This window comes from Tamandua tetradactyla, chromosome 2 (assembly GCF_023851605.1).
Source record: "Tamandua tetradactyla isolate mTamTet1 chromosome 2, mTamTet1.pri, whole genome shotgun sequence".
In the NCBI taxonomy this organism is placed as follows: Eukaryota; Metazoa; Chordata; class Mammalia; order Pilosa; family Myrmecophagidae; genus Tamandua; species Tamandua tetradactyla.
The window spans coordinates 106,346,198-106,367,126 of NC_135328.1; the positions used below are offsets into that span (position 1 = coordinate 106,346,198).

At 38.8% G+C, this 20,929-nt stretch overlaps 1 protein-coding gene across 3 annotated transcripts in view; it reads left to right on the top strand.

Annotated features, from left to right (window-relative positions):
• The window catches only part of PCSK5 (proprotein convertase subtilisin/kexin type 5), a 441,103-nt gene that overhangs the window by 27,831 nt on the left and 392,343 nt on the right, over positions 1-20,929 (top strand). For all 3 annotated transcript variants that reach the window (XM_077148451.1, XM_077148453.1, XM_077148452.1), the window contains exon 2: positions 14,229-14,333. In XM_077148451.1, coding sequence (XP_077004566.1) covers positions 14,229-14,333 — 105 coding nt within the window. The remainder of the gene's footprint in view (positions 1-14,228; positions 14,334-20,929) is intronic.

A 20,929-nucleotide genomic window follows, 5' to 3' on the forward strand; every position in this document is an offset into this window, starting at 1 on the left:
TGTGGTCACTATCTCATATCCCCACTAATGCCTAAGATGGGGACAAATGAACAACGCATCTCTGAACAGCCGTTAGCGAAAGCTACAGTGGAGCTTTCCCTCCTAATAGGTGTTTCACTGAAGGGGCGACAACCTAAGTCCTGAGATTTAAGTGGGGCCTTGAAGCATGCGTTGTCTATCATGTTTTTAACTAATTTTTATACTCTGAATCTTCCCCTTTAAGAATAAAATGAGTCCTTTAAATTCTGTAAAGAGCAAAATTATCTGTTTACCAATATGATAAAATAATTGAAAGTTGGAATCAGGTAATACTAAATTCACCTTTGTAATTGGTGGGGGAAGAGGGTGTTATTTGAAATAGAGTAATGAAAAAGAGAACAAAAAATATGCTGGTTACATAAGTGCTAAAAATCAAGTTAATTAGGTATAGTCTTATTGAAACTTTATTTTAATCAAGTCAATAGTAGTATTTGAGAAGAGATTGTAGAATTCAAGGTAAATATTCTGTTTCTGCCAAATGAGATGAATGAATTAGAACAGTGGTTCTCCATCTTGGCTGCATATTAGGATTACCTAGAAAGTTTTTAAAAGAAAATACTGATCCCTTAGCTTTTTTAACTCAGACCCTTAATTGAGCTTCTCTGGAATAGAGGAATTATATTTCTTTAAGGTTTCCAGATAATTCTAATAAGATAGCAGGTTGAGAATCACTGGACCTGTTTCAGGGGTAATTTTAGTAATGTTCCAACCTATTTAAATATGTACCACATTCTATTTGCTTTTCCACATATGTGAAAATGCTTTAAGTTGCTAAATTATCAGTAATGAACACATAGACTTAAATTACCTGGCTGACATAGCCTACCTGTGCTCTTTCTCAGGTTCTCTTGGATTCTTCTCTTTTATTTGTGTGTATCTGTGTAGTGCATGTGTGTCTTCCAAGAAGTGGAATAGCTTAAATATTAAATGATCATTTCTTTAGTGTCTTGAGAAATTACTTACAGATGTTTTTTTTTTTTAACTTTTTATAAGAGTAGCTGACTATAAATAGAAGTAATAAATGTTCTTCTCTAAGGAAATAGCAGGGATTATTTTACATTGAGGACATAATTATTCATTTTGGACAAAAATGGATTGAAAAAAATAAAACCCTGGAGTCATTTCTAGTTCATTCTTAAATAACCGTACAAATATATTCTCTGTTGAACGTTGAACCCAAAAAATCCTTATCTGTAATTACTAATATGGACAGCTATTTGAGTACTCTTAGGGAAAAAAATATCCTGGTTCAGTAGAGAAGATAGAAATTTCAAATTTGCAGTTGATATATTGGGAATCATGAATATCATCTCCATGCGAGCAGGGACTTTGTTGTGTTCACACTCTATCTGCAGTGTCTTTGAATCAGTGCCGGGCACACACATAATACACACTCAGGAAATAGATGAATGTCTAGACAGACTGTAAAAGCATAGAGTAGAAGGTGGAAAATAACCTTCAATAGCATAAACTAAATTTCTATCATTTACGTTTGCATTTAGACAATGAAAGTATAGACTTGAAGAGCACCAGATTAGAAAGAGCTCATGAAAATGATTTAGTTAACCAAGTTCATGCTGCCAAAAATATTCCAGTTTTCAGCTACTTCTGTGAAGGGTAGTACATTGCCACGACACCACGACTCCCTCCTGACAGCTCCACACCTGGGCTGGATGCGTGTCACGTTTTCTGAAGAAATGTTACAAATGTTGAGTTGTCTAGGAGAAGCTCCCCTGCCAAGGCTTGTCATAAGAGAAAAAATGGAAAAACTCAGGCTTTCGGCCAGGAACAGGGAAGACCCAGCAGGGGTGTGTTGGCCGTCTTGCATGTGGAAGAGAAAGGACAGTGTTGGAAATTCTCCCCAGGCTGAAACAGGAGCTGCGAGGGGATGACAGGGAGGCAGATTTAATCATCTGGAAGAACCTTCTCACCAATGGGCTTCCCCAGAAAATGCAGGGCTTTATGCCAGACCGAAGAGGAAAGTCTCGCCTCTAGTGGGGAAGGTCAGGTTAAAATTCTGCTCAAGTTTTTGCTGACTGTGAGATTCTGTAATTTGCTTTAAGGCAAAGTTCATGTCCCATGTAAATAGGTAGGTTCTCACTTGAGTCTGGAGAAATTTGGGACCTACTCATTTTCTGTGTCTTGTTTCCTTGGTAAAATTGTTTATCTGTTTCCTGTGTTTGTTTGGGATTTGTTAATGACCTGTAAGGGCCTAGATTCTCTTCTCTGCTGATCAGATAACTTCAAAATAAAATGCTGAGACCTCATATTGGTGAAAGCAAGGGGGTGGGGTGGGGGAGGATAATATTTGAGTGTGGCTGTAGAATTGGGAATATGTGGTTCTACAAAACCCTTTAAATAAATGTTAAGTAAAGTAATAAATGCTGTGACTAGAAAAAGTTCAGATTTTTAGAGTCAGACTGACTTTGTTTCTAAATCCTGGTTTGAACATTTCCTCATTTGGGCATATTACTTACCCTCTCTATGGTTTAGACTCAGTTTGCGTGTTCAGAAATTAGACTAACATTCCCTCCTTTGCAGAGTTGTTGTAAAATTAGGTATAATGTAGGAAAGCATGCAGTGGGTGATGCTTTTTATTATTATTATTATTATTATTACTATTATTAATCTCACAATAGCTTTAAAAGTAGACAATCCATTTACTAACTAGTTCTATTTTGCCAGACAAGTTGCTTCATCTTGGACTTCAGTTTGTTTTGAAGATTGAAAAAGAGCGCTTTCAAGGTGCTCGGTAGAGTGCCTGATCAGTGTTAAACACTATTCTATCGGTGCAGCTAATTGGAAATGTGTAATTCAATACTCCTGAAAATGACGAAGAATACAAAGACTCCAGAAGTAGACTACCTGGTTGCATTTCATTTGCTTCTCATGGGTGTCTGCTGAGGTACTAGTTCTCCTTTATATTGGTTTTTGATGGCTGCCATAACAAATTACCACAGATTTTGTGGCTTAAAGCAACCAAATTATCCTATCGTTCTGGAGGTCAGAAGTTCTAACCTAAAATCAAGGTATTAGCAGGGCCAGGTTGCTGGAGGCTCAAGGGAAGAAACCATTCCCTTGCGTTTTCCAGTTTTCAAAGACTGCCTTCATGACTTGGCATTTGGCTCTTTCTTCCACCTTTAAAGCTGGCAGTGTAGAGCCTTTAATCTCCTACTCTGTCTCTCTGACCTCTGCCTCCTTCCATTCTCATATCTCCCTTTCTGGCTTTCCCACCTCTCTCTTCTAAGGATTTTTGTGACTAGATTGGGCCTGCCTGGAACATTCAGGATAATCTCCCCATCTCAAGAGCTTTAATTTAATCCCATCTGCAAAATCCCTTTGCCATGTAGGGTAACACTTACAGGTTCTGGGGCTTAGGATGTGGACATGTTTTGGGGGAGGAGGGGACATTATTCAGCTGAACACATATCTGCCTGTTTTATAAAGTTGACTTTGAAAAGAAATTGTACATCTTTCCTTGAGCATCCTGTTTTATTGTTTTTTTCAAAAAATCATTTTAGTGATTTGTTCAGAATTCATGTACTCTAATGCCTTTCTCTGAAGAGCTCAAACGCTGAATCTGAATAAAGGAATTAGGAGGAAAATCACTAGGGCTCCCTGGGTCATTGACCTGAAACTAAAGTCAAAGGAAGATTTTTTTCATGCCACTTTGTGGCATGTGTCATGCAATAGTGCTTGGGACACTTGGTTCTGGGGTACTGCCTTATTTAACTCAGAATGCCTCTTGAACCTCTGATGAAAGTATGTCTTCAAGATACTTTCCCACCATCACGGACACACTAATAGAAGTTCGTCAGGGTCAGTCGTAGACCTGGAAATAGATAGCAGATTTCTTGCCTCTTAAGAGCCAAGAATGGCTCTCTCTTACCCCCAGGGTACTCGGCAGTGCTCTCTCACATCTGCCCAAAGTAGGCTGCAACACCCCTAGGAAAAACTCCCCCTCTGCACAATTCTTAGAAATGCATTCTTGTGGATAATTGAGATCTCTGGGTAGCTGTAGTTTGAAGTTCATCCTTAGAAACCTTTAATTTTAAACATCTTTTAGAATGGATAAGAGCAGATGCTCTGGAATTAAGCTGCTAGGATTCAACCTGAGCTTCACTCTTTATGACTGTGTGACCCTAGGCAAATTCTTCAACTTTGTGATCCTCTGCTTTCTCATGTGTAGTGATTTTGCTCTGAATCCATGAACCTTTCTCTGAAGTTCTCATGCTGAGCCTGGATGAAGAAATTTTGGAAAAAATACCTATAATGATAATTATATCTGCTTCTTTCTTTTTGTGAGAATGTATTGAAATAATGCCTGGCATTTAGGTTATACTTCATAAATAATGGCTATTAACCATATTTCTGTACTTCCTTACTTTCTAATTTAGTATTTCTAAGTGAGTCCAAAATTCTTATTAATATCTGTTTTTGTTACAGTGATTCCAGAGGTCAAAGTCTATGATGGTATTGGGGTGGGGTGGGGAACTGAGAAAAAGGCTGATGATTATGTATGTGGTTGGTTAAATTTAAAAAAAAATTTTTTTTTTTAAGAAATCTTCACACACATACAGTCTATACTTGGTATAACAATCAGTGGCTCACAATATCATCACAGAATTGTGTATTCATCACCATGATCATTTTTAGAATATTTGCATCACTCCAGAAAAAGAAATAAAAAGAAAAAACTCATACATCCCACACCCCTTACCTCTCCCTTTTGACACTAGTATTTCAATCTACACAATTTATTTTACCCCTTCTCCCCCTATTATTTATTTATTTTTTATCCATATTTTTCTGCTCATCTGTCCATACCCTGTATAAAAGGAACATCAGACATAAGGTTTTCATAATCACACAATCACATTGTAAAAGCTATATCATTATACAATAGTCTTCAAGAATCAAGGCTACTGGAACACAGGTCTACGGTTTCAGGTACTCCCCTCCAAGCACTCCAAATACCATAAACTAAAAAGGGATATCTATATAATGCATATGAATAACCCACAGGATAACCTCTCGACTCTGAAATCCCTTAGTGTTGATGGTAAAGTCTTCATTTCAGATTTGTTTGCATGTGATAAGGTTCATCCACTCATTCCAGATGTATTAAGGAGAAAGCATTTGTTACGTTGTATGTTAATGTTACATCACAAAAAGATTGTGAAGGGGTGAACAAGAAACTTTCCCTGAGGTTAAGCCATGGACTCTGTTGATATGAGTTCCTCAAGGACAGGGCTGTTCATTCATTCATTCAATTATTCTATGCACCAATTGTGTGCTGGGCATTGCCATAGGAACTGAGGTTAATCCAGCAGTGAATAAAATAAAATATCCCTGCCCTTATAGAGTTTGCAGACTAGTGGGGAATATAAACAATAAATGAGACCAAAGGGGAAGGGACATAGCATGTTAGGTGGCGATGAGTGATAGAGAAAAATAAATCAGGCAAGAGGGATAAAGTGTTTTAGAGGGGAGCAATTGCAATTTGAAATTGGGTGGTCAGGGAGTATGCAGCATGTGAGCCTTCTGAAGACAATGACAAAGTGTGTCATAGATTTCTGGAGGAAGAGCATTCCAGGCTGAGGAAACGCAGGTACAGAGGCCCCAAGGTTGGGAATGTGCCTGGAGACTTTGAAGAAAAACCATCATTCCGGCTTTTCTTTTGAATATTAGAGTCTGGAACACAGAAAGCAATTGATTAAAATTGTTTTAGCATTCTCACAATTTAGGGAAGTACTAAAAAGGCATTACATTTAACATCTTAATGAAGGGAAAGCCATATATTCAGGCACTGTGTCTGTAACTTTCTGTCTGAATTTGAAATGAGTTTAAGAGGTGACAGAGTCCAGCCTCACTAAGATTATCAACTAATTACACCCCCCATCCTTTGGTGTTGACACCCCTTCTCAACATGAAAAAGTCAAGACGGGCATTGCCTAAAGATCCCTGTAGATTGGGTGAAGGGTCAAAGGAGAAGGAGAAGTTATAGTAGAGAAAATAGGATTGAACAAATGAGTGTGACTGTTGAATCACTATATTGATATTTCTTCTAGCCTCCAGTGTTTTGGAGCAGCTAAAAGGAAAAATTTGAAATAGTGGAATGGTAACCTATAACAAATTCTGAAATCTGTTCTGTAACTACTTGTTGAAGTATTCTTTGAAAATTATTGCTTTTTCTTTCTTTTCTTTGTATATCTGTTACATTTCACAATAACAACATTCAAAACATTAAATTAAAAAAATAAAAAGAATTAGCTGCATCCAAGCAGTTCTAATCATTCTCATATGGCAGTAATATATCCATGGTGTGTTTTTGGGGGTACTGTTGGATTACTGACCTCCTACATGCCTTTACTATCAGAACCATACATTCCACCATTAGAGGTGTTTTCCTTTGGTGAGTTCAAACATGGATATGTTGAGGGCCAGATATCACATAGATAGCAAAACCACTACCTAAGGACAGTTTCAACTTAATACCTTTCAGTGGTTTCCTGATGCTGCAAGAAAAAAAGCACATTTCACCATGCTCTCCTTGACCTGCATGGTTGGCCCTTCTCCTTGCTCTTATGTCTTCTTATCTTCTTTTCAGCAGTTCAAATATGCTATAGTCTCTCCTGCTTTAGGGATCTGAACATGGTACTCTGTCTGGTTAGAAAGCTCTTTCTCCCAGTAACACGTTAGCTCCTCAGGGTAAGGGCAGGGGCTACTCTGATCACTTCTGTATTTCCCATAACCAAATATTGTGCCTGAAACATACCTTACACTGCTAAGTATATGTGTGGTGAATGAATGAATGAACTAATGAATAAACTAGTTCGGAAACTATGACATTGAGGACACAGTAAAGTATTGTTTGTTTGCTTTTTATTTAATGTAGAAAAGAGGGGAAAATAAATAGCAAGGTTCGAGAAGAGAGAGAATCATGGCTGAGATGTTGCTCCATAAAGATTGAGTTTGGTTACACATAAGAGAAAATAACAATGGCTTAAAGGAGAGAGGGAGATCTGTGGTGGGATGTCAGAGGTTAAAAAAAAGAGGTGACAGTCTTGGACTTCTCAAGCTTGGTCAGTGGGTATCAACAAGAACAATGGTCCTTGAAGCTCAGTTCTTCCTTACCTCAGCTGAGAGGATGGAAGAAGTGTGGGCTGGAGGATAAACTTGAGCCCCAGGCAACTGGGTTCTTTTGGTTCCCAATTATTCTACAGAGATAATCATGAATCAGAAGAGAGGAATTCATGAAATCACCATTATTGCGGTCTACGTTATATACAATAAAATGCAGCCATTTAATATACCATTGGATGAATATTGACAACTGATCAACTGACTCTTCAGAGAGAAAATGAAAGCCTTGAATTGTAACATTTGCCAACTTTCATGAAGTAATTCCATCATTATTGATTTCAAATCATCTACCTGATGTCATTGAGCACAGTGTCGGGGAAAAATGCAGTGGGCTTTTGCAGGTCCGTGCAGTGGTTCCCACAAACTTATGCACTGATAACTGCTCTAATACCACCAGAATCAAGAGGCAGAACATACCTGACACTCCAAGTTTCCTAAGCCTTTTCCCAGTCCATGGCAATTACTGGTCTGTTTTCTGTCGCTATAGGTTAGTTTGTCTATTATAGAATTTCATATCAATGGAGTTTGTAGACTGCGTTCTTCTGTGTCAGCATTATGTCTTGGGATTTATCCACATGTGTCATATATGTCAGTGGTTTCTCCTTTTTATTGCTGAGTAGCATTCCACAATTCATATGCTGCCAGCTCTTGGACACTTACATCGTTTCCAGTTTGGAGCTGTTATCAAGAAAGCTGCTATGAATACTTACGTGAATTTTATTTGGAAATATACTTTTATTTTGGGTAGATACTTAGAGATAAAGTGGGTTTGCAGAGGGCAGCTGTTTCCTAAGAAATTCTTAAGAAGCTGTCAAACTGTTTTCCAAAGTAGTCAAACCATTTTACACTTTGACTAGCAATGTATGAGTGCTCTGGAGCTCTACAGTCTCACTGAAATTTGGTATTGTCAGTCTTTCTAATTTTAGCCGTTCTAGTGTGGGTGGAGGGTGATCTTGTTCGATGTTTTTTGGCATGGGCAGGCTCTGGGAATCGAACCTGGGTCTCCTACATGACAGGTGAGAATTCTGCCACTGAGCTACTGTTGCCCCTCTCGTTTGATTTTAATTTGCATCTGAGCATCTCTTCATGTATTTATTGGCCATTTGTATATCATCTTTTTTGAAATGTCTTTTCAAATTTTGGCCCAGTTTTTGATCAACTTGTTTGTAAACAGAGGTAAATCATTTTTCAAAAAAGTAATGCAGAATTGGGAGACATTTATAAATTGGAGAGTATGAGAGGGAACACAGGGTGGACAAGCAGCCTGGGAGAACTGAGAATTCGTCAGTGTCATTGACTTTGACTCTTCATACCAGGGTGATCAACTGTCCCTGTTGGCCTGGGACTGTCCTGGTTTTAGCAGTCAGGAGTCTCGTGTCTGGGAAGCAATTGGTCACTCTATAGTTATATAGTTTTGTACAGGGAGGCTGCAAACTATACTCAGGGAGTCATGAGGCTGGTGGGGCATTTAGCTGCAAGCACAGGTGAGACTGTTCATGTGAATAAATTCTGAACAGCCGCCAGCACGGGCAGAGGCAGGGTCAAGTGTGGGTCTTCTGGCTGCCAGCCCTCTGCTCGAAAGTCAGTAGCTCACGTGTAACATGAGAATTTAGAGACACTGGGAAGCTGCCTGCCTGCTGCCAGCGGGAGGAAAAAACCCTCCAATGATTGCTTTTGAAATACAAGCACTATGGGCTCATTTATTTGGTTTAAGTTTTAATTTTCTAATAAAATGCTAAGACATTGCATCTCACCAGCCGTGCATAAAAGCCTTCCCTAACTTTGGCTTGAAAAAGGGTAGAGATAGAAAATTCTGGGTGCAAAGGTAAGGGGCTGCCACTAAAGAAGAAAAAGCACAACAATTAGACAGTGTTAGGAACCAAAGATGAAATCATCTACTTCCAGTTGTACATAAAGCTGGGTTGCCAGGCAGGGAGGAGTGTTTGTGTTTATAGAAGAGGAGCTTAAGAGAGCTGAGAGGAGGGAAATTATTCTCTTTTTCCTTCATGTATAGTGTTAAGGGAAAGGTTGGGCTTTAATTTCCGCCATCGATTTTGTATTTTGGATACTCCTATTATTCTTGATTCATTTATAAAATATCTCTATGTTAGTTATATATCGTTTCTTGTCTTAGTCTTTGTTGCTATTGCATAACATATAAACACAGTCATCCATTGTTTTACATTACTCCTGAGGAGCTCGATGGAGTGCCTGCTTACAGATAATATTACAGCTCTGTTTTTATACACTGTCTTTAGTTTGAATAACTTCCAACATGTTATGACATTTTTCTTCTTAATGTTTATTAAATGCCCCTAGCTTGCTGGTGCTGTTGAAAGAATATAAAAGACACATCCTTGCCAAAAATGGCTATGCATATTAATAGATGAGAGAAGTAAATATGCTTTTAAGTATATATATAATCCTGGAAGGCAATAGATTATTTTGTTTGGATGAGGCAAAATAATTGAACTAATGAACATTTCCTCAGCTGCTATCTTGCAAAATTCTAGCAATCTCTCAACCCACAGTCTTTAGAACTGCAACCCTGGCAGAAGGGGCATTTCAGTTAAGAAAGAGCTGGGTCATTTTTGCTGAAATTAGCCTTTATTTGATAGTTTCATAATACTCGTATTAGCAATTTGAACTGCATATAGCTATAATATATATACTTTTAGTTCTTCAAGGATTCTTATTTTATATCACTCTTCAGCAGTCTTTTCTGAGAACCTGTTATGTGCTGAGTGATAATATGGTGAGTAAAACCAGATGAGTCCTTGCCTCAGTGGAGCTTACAGTGGGTGGGAGCACAGAGATTAAATAGTAGTTGCACTAGTCAAGGCATAATTACTGGTAAGTATTCTTATGATTCTGGGATAGGATATAATAAAGGAACCTGACCGAGTCTGGGTCATTAAGGAAGACTTCCTCCTTGAGTTGAGACATACAGGATAAGGACGGGAAATCTGGGTGAGAGGGTGGGGATGGGGGTGGGTGCTGCAGGTAGAGGGAACAGAAGATGCGAGGCTGTGTGCTGGGAGGAAGCATGACATGGTCAAGGGAGTGAAGGAAGGCCTGGATGGCAGGAATCCAGAGAATGAGAGTGAGTGGGCTTTGAGATGAGGCTGGAGAGGGAGGCTGGAAAAGATCACGCAGACCTAAGGTCAGAGTAAATTTACGTCTTCAAGCATTGAGTTAGGTAAAGCATATAGAAGTACTGCCTGGCAGCTGCAGTGTTTGATTTATTAATCTGATTATTTTTTTTAATTAAAAAAAATTTTTTTAAATATAGCAACAAACAAACACAAACATCTTAACTTATGATCATTACGTTCTACGTATATAATCCATAATTCACAATATGATCACATAGTTGCATATTCATCATCATAATCATTTCTTAGAACATTTGCATCAGTTCAGAAAAAGGAATAAAAAGACAACAGAAAAAGATTCATACATACCATACTCCTTACCCCTCCCTTTCATTGATCACTAGCATTTCGATCTAAATTTATTTTAACATTTGTTCCCCCTATTATTTATTTTAATTCCATATGTGATTTATTTTTTGAAAGCTATATTATTAAGTAACATTAAATTAATGATTGCTATTTATTTAAAGAGCAAAGGGAAGCCATTAAAGGCTTTTAGGCAGGGGTATGGCATTGCCAGGTGTGCATGTTTTTAAGATCATTCTGGCTACTGTCTAGAAAACAGATGTGAGAGAGAAGGGTGGTGCAGATGGCTGTGAGGAGACCAGAGCGATGGTAGTAGCCTAATAGGATGTCCGAGTAGATACAGCGAGCCAGGGCCAGCCATCCCATGGCCAGAGGACCTTGGGGCCTATAGCCCATGGCTCCAGAGGAGCTCCAAGTTATGTGAGATTGTATTAAGGGTTTAGCGCCTTTTTAAAAAGTGTTGATCTTGGCAGTTTTAGATATTCAAGGAAAACTCCTACAGAGACTTGGATTTATTAGTTGTTCTAAACCAGAAGGGGTTTGGTGTAGGTTTTTTTTTTCCTCATGGGCAGGCCACCAGGAATCAAACCCTGGTCTCCGGCATGGCAGATGACAACTCTGCCTGGTGAACCACCATGGTCCGCCCTAGTGTAGGCTTTTAATCAGGAGGCCCAAAGCCACACCAACAGAACCGAGCCTCCAAGTGAGCTGCTGCTCCTACCCTACCCAGGAAACCGAGGAATGAGGGAGCTACCCTGTGTCACCACTTTTGCTCTTGTACAATCTCTTACCAACTCACCCTCAAAACAGGGATCGTGCAAAATGTATGCCCAGAGAGCTAGGAACCAAATGCAAAGACCTCTGCTGCAGCTACTGCAGAACATGCAGATGCCTGAAGACTACTCCTTGAGACCCTCTCCTTTTATCTGCACTTCTTGGGTAGAGCCTTAACCCCTTCCAGAACCCTACTGCATAGATGTTGGCTTTCTAGCTCTGCAGTAAAGGAAAACTTACCACTAGGACACTGAGATGACTATTTTGAGTGTGTCCACAGGATTCATCACAAAACTTAGCTGAATTCATCCCATACTAGTGGATATTCAACAAGGATTCACATTTGACCACCTCAAAATCAACACCAACTATGTAAATCTAGGCACATCGAAAGCCTCGATATACTCATTTATCACATTGGATATAATGATATTTATCTTCCAGGGTTCTTGGGGGAATTAAGGTATAAATATATAATGTAGAAGAGCAGAAAATGCCTTGTACTTGGTAGAGTTTCAATAAAATAGGCACCAATCAATAAATGGACACCATTCCACAACTTAATAGAGGAAATAAAATCATTGAAAGACATTGTCAAGTCGAGCTTACTGCACTAAAGATATGACAACCTGAAGGTGGATGAAGCCCTCTGTACCAGTCCCATGGACTTTCGGAGTATATGGGCCCCTGGAAAAGGAAGCCGGATTGGAGCACTTGCTATTTTCATTGTTTTGTTTGTCTTATTTATTTCATTTTACTTTGTTGTTGGCTCAGTGGCAGAGTTCTGCCCTTCCCTGCCGGAGATCAGGGTTCGATTCCTGGAGCCTGCCCATGCCAAAAAAAAAAAAAAGAAAAGGGAAAGAAAAAAATTAATGCCTATATATAAACAATGACAAGAACGTCCCTCTTCGATTTCTTGAATCACCTTCATGAAATAATCTGTGCATATACACACGTGTAATATAGATTCTCTCTGTTTTTCTTCTACAAAAATTGGGTCATGTACATGTTCTGCACCTTTATGTTTTTCACTCATTATACTTTGGCAATCAATCTATTCTAATTCATGTAGAACCAATTCACCTACCATGGCAGTTACATTCTTTTATACTTCCTTAGAGATTCTGTGTTCCTTTCCATAAGAAATACTGTAGTTACCCAAGAAATAGTCTTGACCAGAATCTACATAACGTATGAAAACCCTAAGCTTGTGATTGTAAGATTTAGGGTTTAGGGGCACCCCCCTGAATTCTGTTCCTGATCCTGTAGAATCTTAAAATTGGCCTGTAAATTCCTTCTCGGAAAACACTTGGAGATTGGGTGTGCATCTTACCCTCCTCATTGTTTGCTACAGCTTCTGGCCCCAATCACTGAGATAAGAGGCTGTGATTTCCCTGCCCTTATTCACCACCTGTTTTTAGAGCCCAGAATCTCTTCTGTGTAGGTCAAGGCAGTTTCCACTAGAATAAAAAATGGAAGCCGTCAGACTTTCTTTCATATTTTAATGATCTTAAGAGACTCCATTAGAGCATAAAGTCCCCGTGAAGAGATGACTCCTAAATGGAACAGAAATTGGGTTGATCATCCTTATTGGAAAGGGTAGGGCAATGATTGAGAACATGACGGAAAAAGGAAATAAATAAACCTTTTGGCAGGAGAAATTGTGTGTGTGTGTGTGTGTGTTTAAATTATGAAAAACCAACTTTTGAATTCTCCCAGTTGGAAAACATCCTGATGATAACATTCATTTAGGGCAGAGTCATGATGTTCTGGAGAAATAGCTTCATGATGTATTTGCCCAAAGCGAGTAGAGTGCCAATGAAAAAGAATGAAATTTGAGAGCTGTAGTAATCTTGGAAATTGACAAGCACAAAATTCAATTTTATAGAAAAGGAAACTGAGGCTTTGTAAGCACGTGATTCACCCAAAGAAAACATATTTCTGATGAGTGCTGGAACTAACACCAAACTCTCCTATCCTCATCGTATAGTTCAATTTCCATTATGCCATCCACATTTTATAATCTGCTGAGAGAATATGTTTGCTTGGGATTTTGTCAATTTGTTTTCCCAAAGTAGACAGGGACTTATTTTCAAAACTATATTAAGTAGGCCTAACTAAGCAAAAGGGTACATAAACAGGAAGACTAAAATGTTAAAGAAATGGATAAGATATGGTTTATTGACCTGATTTTAAGCGGGAAACTTGGTTAATAGGTAGGATATGTTATCTTTATTTTGTTTTAGAAATTGCCATTCCACATTTAATTTGGCAATAACTGAAGAAATGCTATGTGTTTATACTGCTTGCTAAAGTCAGGAAACAAACCAGGTAGTCTTACCTTGGTGAGTGATCTATTGCTTAAGACTTTCAAATTAATGATATAAATAATCCAACACTGTGCTTCATTGTACATTTGTGGGAGCAAACAAAATGCAGTGTTTAATAACTTGATAGCTATTTGAGTTTTTTCTCGTTCTAGCATTTGGATATAGATTGATATAGAGTTATTTAAAATGCTGCATATAAATTAAACATTAAGGGAGATGTGGGCAAGCTAAGTTGCCCCATTATAATCTTTAGTTCTGCAGTCACTGCCTCAAGGACACTCCATTTCATATCACATGTCTTTCTTTCGGAAAGTGATCACCAAGGTTCAAGTAACACTTAAGCACAGCAGCACTGCATAATTTATGGACTTTTTTTGTTTTGTGTTCTTCTTTTAATGAGAAAAAAGAAAACAGAAGCCTGTTCTCATGCATTAATATTTCTTTTTTTTTGCTCTTCCTTCCCACCCTGCCTTTGTAGATCGGGGCCCTGAAAGACTACTACCACTTCTACCATAGCAGGACGATTAAAAGGTCAGTTCTCTCGAGCAGAGGAACCCACAGTTTCATTTCAATGGAACCAAAGGTAAGAAGAACCTGCTGGATGGGAACCAAAAGGCAAAGCATCTGTATTTCTCATTGGTAATATCACCCTAGGAATTGATGACCAGCATGAAGTCTCAAATATCTAGAGCTGTCATACCATCCTTTGGTCCCATGTCTTTGCTTTCTCTTCAGATAAAAAATCAGAACATGGCTTGATTTTTACTGATGTGGCGTTGTCATCCCAGTCCAAGGTTATCCATAGGTATGGGTTTTTCATGGAGAAGAAGAGAGAGAGCTTGAAATTAATCGAAATGTTAGGCATACCATATGTTCTAGTTTGCTAGCTGCCAGAATGGCAGAAATCGAATGGCTTTTCCTTTTTTTTTCAATCATAGGCAGGCTCCAGGACTTGAACCCGGGTCTCCTGCATGGCAGGTGAGAACTCTGCCACTGAGCCACCATTACCCGCCCCAGCATGGCTTTTAAAAAGGGAAATTTAATAAATTTTTAGTTTACAGTTCTAAGGCTGTGAAATTGTCTAAATTAAAACAAATCTATAGAAATGTCCAATCTAAGGCATTCATGGAAAGATACCTTGGTTCAAGAAAGCCAGTGACATGCAGTGTTTCTCTCTTAGCTGGAAGGGCATGTGGTAGACATGGCGGCATCTGCTACCTTTCTCCCCAGGCCTCTTGTTATGAGGTCCCCTGGCGGCATTCTCCTTCATCTCCAAAGGTTGCTGGCTTGTGAACTCTTTGGTTCTGTTGTCATTCTGTCATGGTTCTGCCGCTCTCTCCTCGTTCTCAAAAGGGATTCTCTCCAAAATTTCTCTTCTTTTATAAGATTTCAGTAAACTAATCCAGACCCACATATAATGGATGGAGACACGTCTCCATCTAATCAAGTTTAATACCCTCAATTATTGAGACATCTCTGTGGAGAAAACCTAATCAAGTTTCCAACCTATAGGACTAAATAGGGATTAGAGGAAACTGTTGCTCTCATAAGATTGATTAGGATTAAAACATGGCTTTTCTAGGGTATGTACATCCTTTTAAACTGGCACACCATGCCATCTGTTTACACACAGACCTGACATTTTGTGAGCTCCATAGAGGGGAGCGTCTTTTCCAGAGCCTTTATGTCAGGTCTTAGGTCTCCAGGAATCATCAAGATTTTAGCTGGCTTTGATAGAGCCATGCCATTGGCAGCTCAGGGACTAGAATGTTTCTGGTACTGGAGGGCTGCAGAACACAGATGGGGTAGATGCTGGCTCCTGTTTGGGGGGCTGTTATAGGGCACAACACCCTACTCAAATATCTGACATTTCCCTCATACATTGTCTTTACTTCCAGTCCTTTTGGGTTGCACAGAGAGTATACCCCTAGGAAAGTCTAGAAGGAGTGTGAAGTTTCTCTCACTCTATTTTGGAGGGGGAAAAGGGCAACTTTGAAATGGAAGATGAGAAGTTGGGGAGTGTTAGGGAAATGAAAAAAAAACCTACTAGCCAACAGTTAAGGTCTCTGAGGTTGAATTTTAAAATATCTGTTCTCATTAATTAAAATTGGGGAAGTAATTGATGCTTGATGGAAAACAAATTGGCTTCTCAGAGGTGGTGAGTAAACAGGAAGATAAGGGACCTGTACCAATTTGCTCCATTCCTCTGTGAACTCACTGCATACTGTTTGCTAGGGTGATTGTTTTCCATTATGATTTTGGCTTACTATAGGAGCTTATTTTAAAATAAATTGGTGATTAGATCTGTACTAGCGAGCATAGCAAGCTTGGCTAAAGATGGTTTAAAAACGGAATTCTTTCTTAAAGTAAAAATTTGCATATTTGAATTAATATGCAAATCGGATTTGCAGTTTGAAGTTCTGCCCTCTGTTATAAACCACATCACACCTTGTTTAATTTTTTTCTGGAACATTAATGTCATGGTGTCATGATTATGTAACTACATCTTGGTGGTTAGAACAAGCGCTTTTCTTCTAGTTTCCAATTTTCTGTGGCTTATAGGAACATCTCTTAATGCTTTCACTATTGTACCTATGGATTGCATTTTCTTTTCTTTTGTCTCTATTCAGAATCAAATATTTCTGGAAAAGAAGTTAGCTTCGTTTTTTTTTTTTTAAGCATTTTTTTTATTGTGAAATACATGCAGACAAGTGATACATTTCAAAGTACAGTTTAATAAGTAGGTACAGAGAAAATTTCAAAGTTTGGTATGGGGTACAGTTCCATAATTTCAGGTATTTCCTTTTAGCTGTTCTAATACACTAGAGACTAATAAGAAATATCAATATCATGATTCAGTAATCACAAATATTTGTTAAATCTGATCTTCTCTTTTGTAACTCCTCCGTCTCATTTGTTCTTCCCATCTTTGGGGATATTTGGGCGGTGACTGTTCTTACTTCTTCATGTTGAAAAGGGGTGTCAACAGTATGGGATAAGGGGATGCAACTAGTTGATGTCCTTGGAGAGACTGGTGCCTCTGAGGTCAGGGCTCACCTGGGATAGGAACAATCTGGAGGTTTTAATTTTCTGAAAAATAAACTTAGCAAAACTTAGAGAGCCTCAGATAGGGCCCTGGGTATTCTTTAGGGTTTTCAGCAATAGTCTTGGTCGGGGCTTGGGGTATTAGCTAAGTTTTCAAAGCAAAGTCAAATTTTTCATCTGTTAGGCAAGTTTTTTAAGCTTTATTGAACTTTGGGAATTAAAATTATTCCAATTTCAACCTCATGTGTATAATCAATGTGAACTTTAAAAACCAAGTACAGGTTGGTTTGGGATATAAGAACAGGATGTACTAATGAGTCATTGTTTTTATGATAAAGGATTCACTGGATATGGAACTATTTCAACCCTTAATGTTATCTTGGGACACTTTGGTCTTCATTTCTTTTTTCAGTGCATCAAATACCTTATGCATGATCCATCAGAGACCTCAGAGAGAGGGACACATAGTCCCTTTTTGCACGACCATTTCAGGCCGCCCAAGAATACCTGCTGAGTTCCCTTTCCTCCTCAATAAAAAGAATGCCCCAAAGTTGGGCCATATCTTACTTTCCTTCTGATGCTTCTTAACTATTATTCCCAGGACATATGTAATTTATAATGCATCTCTGTGTTAAGGAGGGAGGAGCAAAGGAGAAAGGGACCTACTGCATACTATTACATTCCTCCTTCTTTTCCAGCTTCCTCCTCAAAAAGCTTAGGCCTGCTTCTTTATTTTTTCTTTTTAATTCCTTAAAAACTTTTTATTTACAGAAAAATTGCAGAAATGTCATAAAGGCTTCTTGTATACTCCTCTCATAATTCCCTAATGTTAAACTTTATCTGTATCTCTTTCCACACAGGCACACACAGCACACACACACACAGTGTATAGATATATAAACTGTTTTTTAATTTGAGAGCAAGTTGCAGACATCATGCCCCTTTACCTCAAAACACTCCACTGTGTATTTACTAAAATTAAAAACATTCTGTTACAGAATCATAGTATGATAATGAAAATCAGGATATTATCATTGATTCAATATTAATTGACAATTTCTTCAAATTTTGTCAGTTGTTTTTTTTCTGGGCCAAGATCACATTTAGTTGTCGTGTCTCCCAATGTGGGGTTGCTGATGGCTGGTTAGCTGATGGCTGGGGGTAAGTGTCCGTACTGAGTCAGTCACACAGACACAGAGCACACAGCACATGACTCAGGAGACAGCCCTCAGGGGTGAGTGGAAGGCGTCCGCTTTATTGAAGAAGTGCACAGGCTTATATAGGCTGGGAGCATGCAGGGACACGTGTCGGGCTGGGATTGGTCACCCCTGTTGCTAGGGTGGAGGGCAGATTTCTGTGATTGGTCATCATTGTTGCCTTGCATCAGCCACGGCAGCCAGGTGAGCGATATTTTATGGCTTCTCCAACATTCCAAGTCCTCTATAATCTCTATTTCTGTCTGTTTTGTTTCTTTTTTTTTCATTTTCTCTTTATTTTTTATTTTCATGAGCTCAAATTTTTAAGAGTACAGGCCTGTGACTTTGTAGCATTGCTCTCAAGTTAGGTTAGTCTGTTTCCTCATGACTAGATTCAGCTTTGGCAAGAGCATTTCGGCAAGAATACCGAGCACCGAGAAGTGATGTGTCCTTCCCCGTGCATCACATCAGGAGGCACATGGCATGGATTTGTTTCAGTACTGAAAACACCAACTTTGATTACATGGTTAAAGTGGTGTCTGCTGGGTTTCTCCATGTTAAAGTGACTTTCCCCTTTATAATGAATAAGTATCTTGTGGGGAGATATTTTGAGACTATAGGCTTCTATAGGCTATATTTTATACTCCCAGCTGATCTCATTGGGAATATAAAGTACGAGTGTCCGTGTGTGACTTAGGGAGGTCTCCTTTACTTTCCTCTTGGGTGCGTGTGTGATGGGTGATTTGAATGACAGAATGGGTGAGTATTAGTGCGTGTGAGTGATGGGGCCATGTGGTATGGCTTGGTGGAAAACATTGGAGATGCAACCATAAAGTTGTTTTTGATCATCACCTTTCAAGAAAAGGGGAACACCTTGTGGAATTGCAGAGAACATACAATAAACAGATCCTGGCTTTTCATTGCTGCAGTATATTTCATAGCTCCTTTTTTTTCCCTGTGTCTTGTTTTCACTTGAGTGATTTTAAAAGAAATGCAAAATGGCACCATTTTAAAAACAATTGTCTTTGTGCTAACAAAATACTGTGGTCAGTTGGGAGGTGGGAAAATGGATTCCAAGACTTCTAAGATCACATTACTCATACAGTAGGAAGACAGTCAAGTTTTGCAGAAAGTATTGGTGTGGCATTAGTGCAGTCAAATCAGTCGGTCTTCCAACCTTCTTGTCCATAACTTTTTTTTTTTGGGGGGGGGGAGGGTGCTGAGAAACTTTTCTCTGCAATACCTAAGCTAAATTTTAGAAACAATAGTCTGACTTAATTAATGTTCTTAGAACCCTCTCAATCTGTTTATAAGTCTTTGCCAACCAAAGACATTTTGAACAAGGACTGTTTCATCTGTTGGACCGCTAGGGTGGAGAAGCTTTTATGGCTCTTTAGCGACCCATGCAGACGTGGAGTGGGGTCGTTGTTTTTTCTTATTATTTTCTCCCTTAATCATAAACAGAAAACCAAGAGTCCTAAATGTCTATTAGAGTATGTCACATTTTAGCTTTTTTTTTTTTTTTTTTTTTATATAAACTGCCTTTACATTTGGCACCTCATTTGCGGATAATTACATAAGCATAGTTTCTTCTGTTTACTGTTAGATTTTCTCTTGAAGGTTCTCTGGCCTGCCAACCTTTTATCTTTACCAATCCTTTTTTCTGTCTTCATATCTACTTCAGATTTGTCTTTATCCAAATCTAGAATAGAATCATTCCTCTACTATATAGGGTTAGAGATGGGCATCTTTCCCATCTTGGTTTTTCCTGAAATTATCTTCAGTCAGCCTCCTTACTTGGGTGTGTACAACTATGTATCTCAATTATGGAAAATATACTCAGGTAATGTTATTTATCAGAAAACTATAGACTTTTGGAATTAGAGCTGATTGAGTCTTTTGTCTTTATTATCCAAGCCTGGCATTCCTTCCATCATGCACCTAAAAGGAATTTTGTTTAGATCTGTTTGAACATGTTCAGGCATAGGGAATTCACTACTGGACAAGACAAGCATTTCTGTTTGTAAAGAGTTGAGTTATAATCCGTTTGCCTGTAACTTCTACTCTTTGGATCTGCTTTGCCTTCCAGACCCATACGCAGTAATAAATCGAGTCCTACATAACAGCTCTTAAAGTATTGTACCCAACCCTTGCTTATTCTCCTGCATGAACAGTTGCCCTTCTAAAAATGTAATCCAGAATGAAGTTCAAAGCTTCAGCTCAGAGATACTGCTCATTTGTTCCATTTAAACATAGGCCATATTCTCTGAGGATAACTTCAAAGCAGGGCATTCACCATTGTGTAATGGCAAGTAGAGAGATACAGGGAAAAGGACAGTGAAGGAAAAATGAAGTGATTGGAGGTGGCCAGCAGATCAGATGAAATCAGATCTGTGAAAGAAGAAAAGTAAGTTCAAGTTCCTAACTAACCCAGGATGACGCTTATCATGCCCAGTACTGGAGTTTTCAATTTCTACTTCAAGTACAGTATGTGTGATGGGGTAACTAGAATCCATGAGCAGCGAACTGTACATAATGGCTCTATTTCTGAAAAGTTGTGCAAATGCACTTCTTATCAGAGAAACTGCATTTCCCCGTAGAGTCACTTCATAATTATTTTATTTTCACTGCTGATTGAACTGTGATTGATCCATGGAGGCGACCAGCACATTAGTTATGTCTGTCCTTAACTTGAAGATAGACCACTTCTAAGCTGTTTACATACACGTGGATCTACTAAGAGAACTTCCTGGGTAAAGAAGCTTTATTAGGTAGAAATATGTGCCCCACAAGTATCAGAGCTCAGTCTTACATGCTGAATTGCAGCTGGGTCTTTTCACAAATAATATGCCTATTGGTCATTTGTAGCTCAACATTAGTTTCACCCTGAGTTCATGTGCTTCCCATCCAGGGCACTGTCCATCTCCTCTTGCCCCAC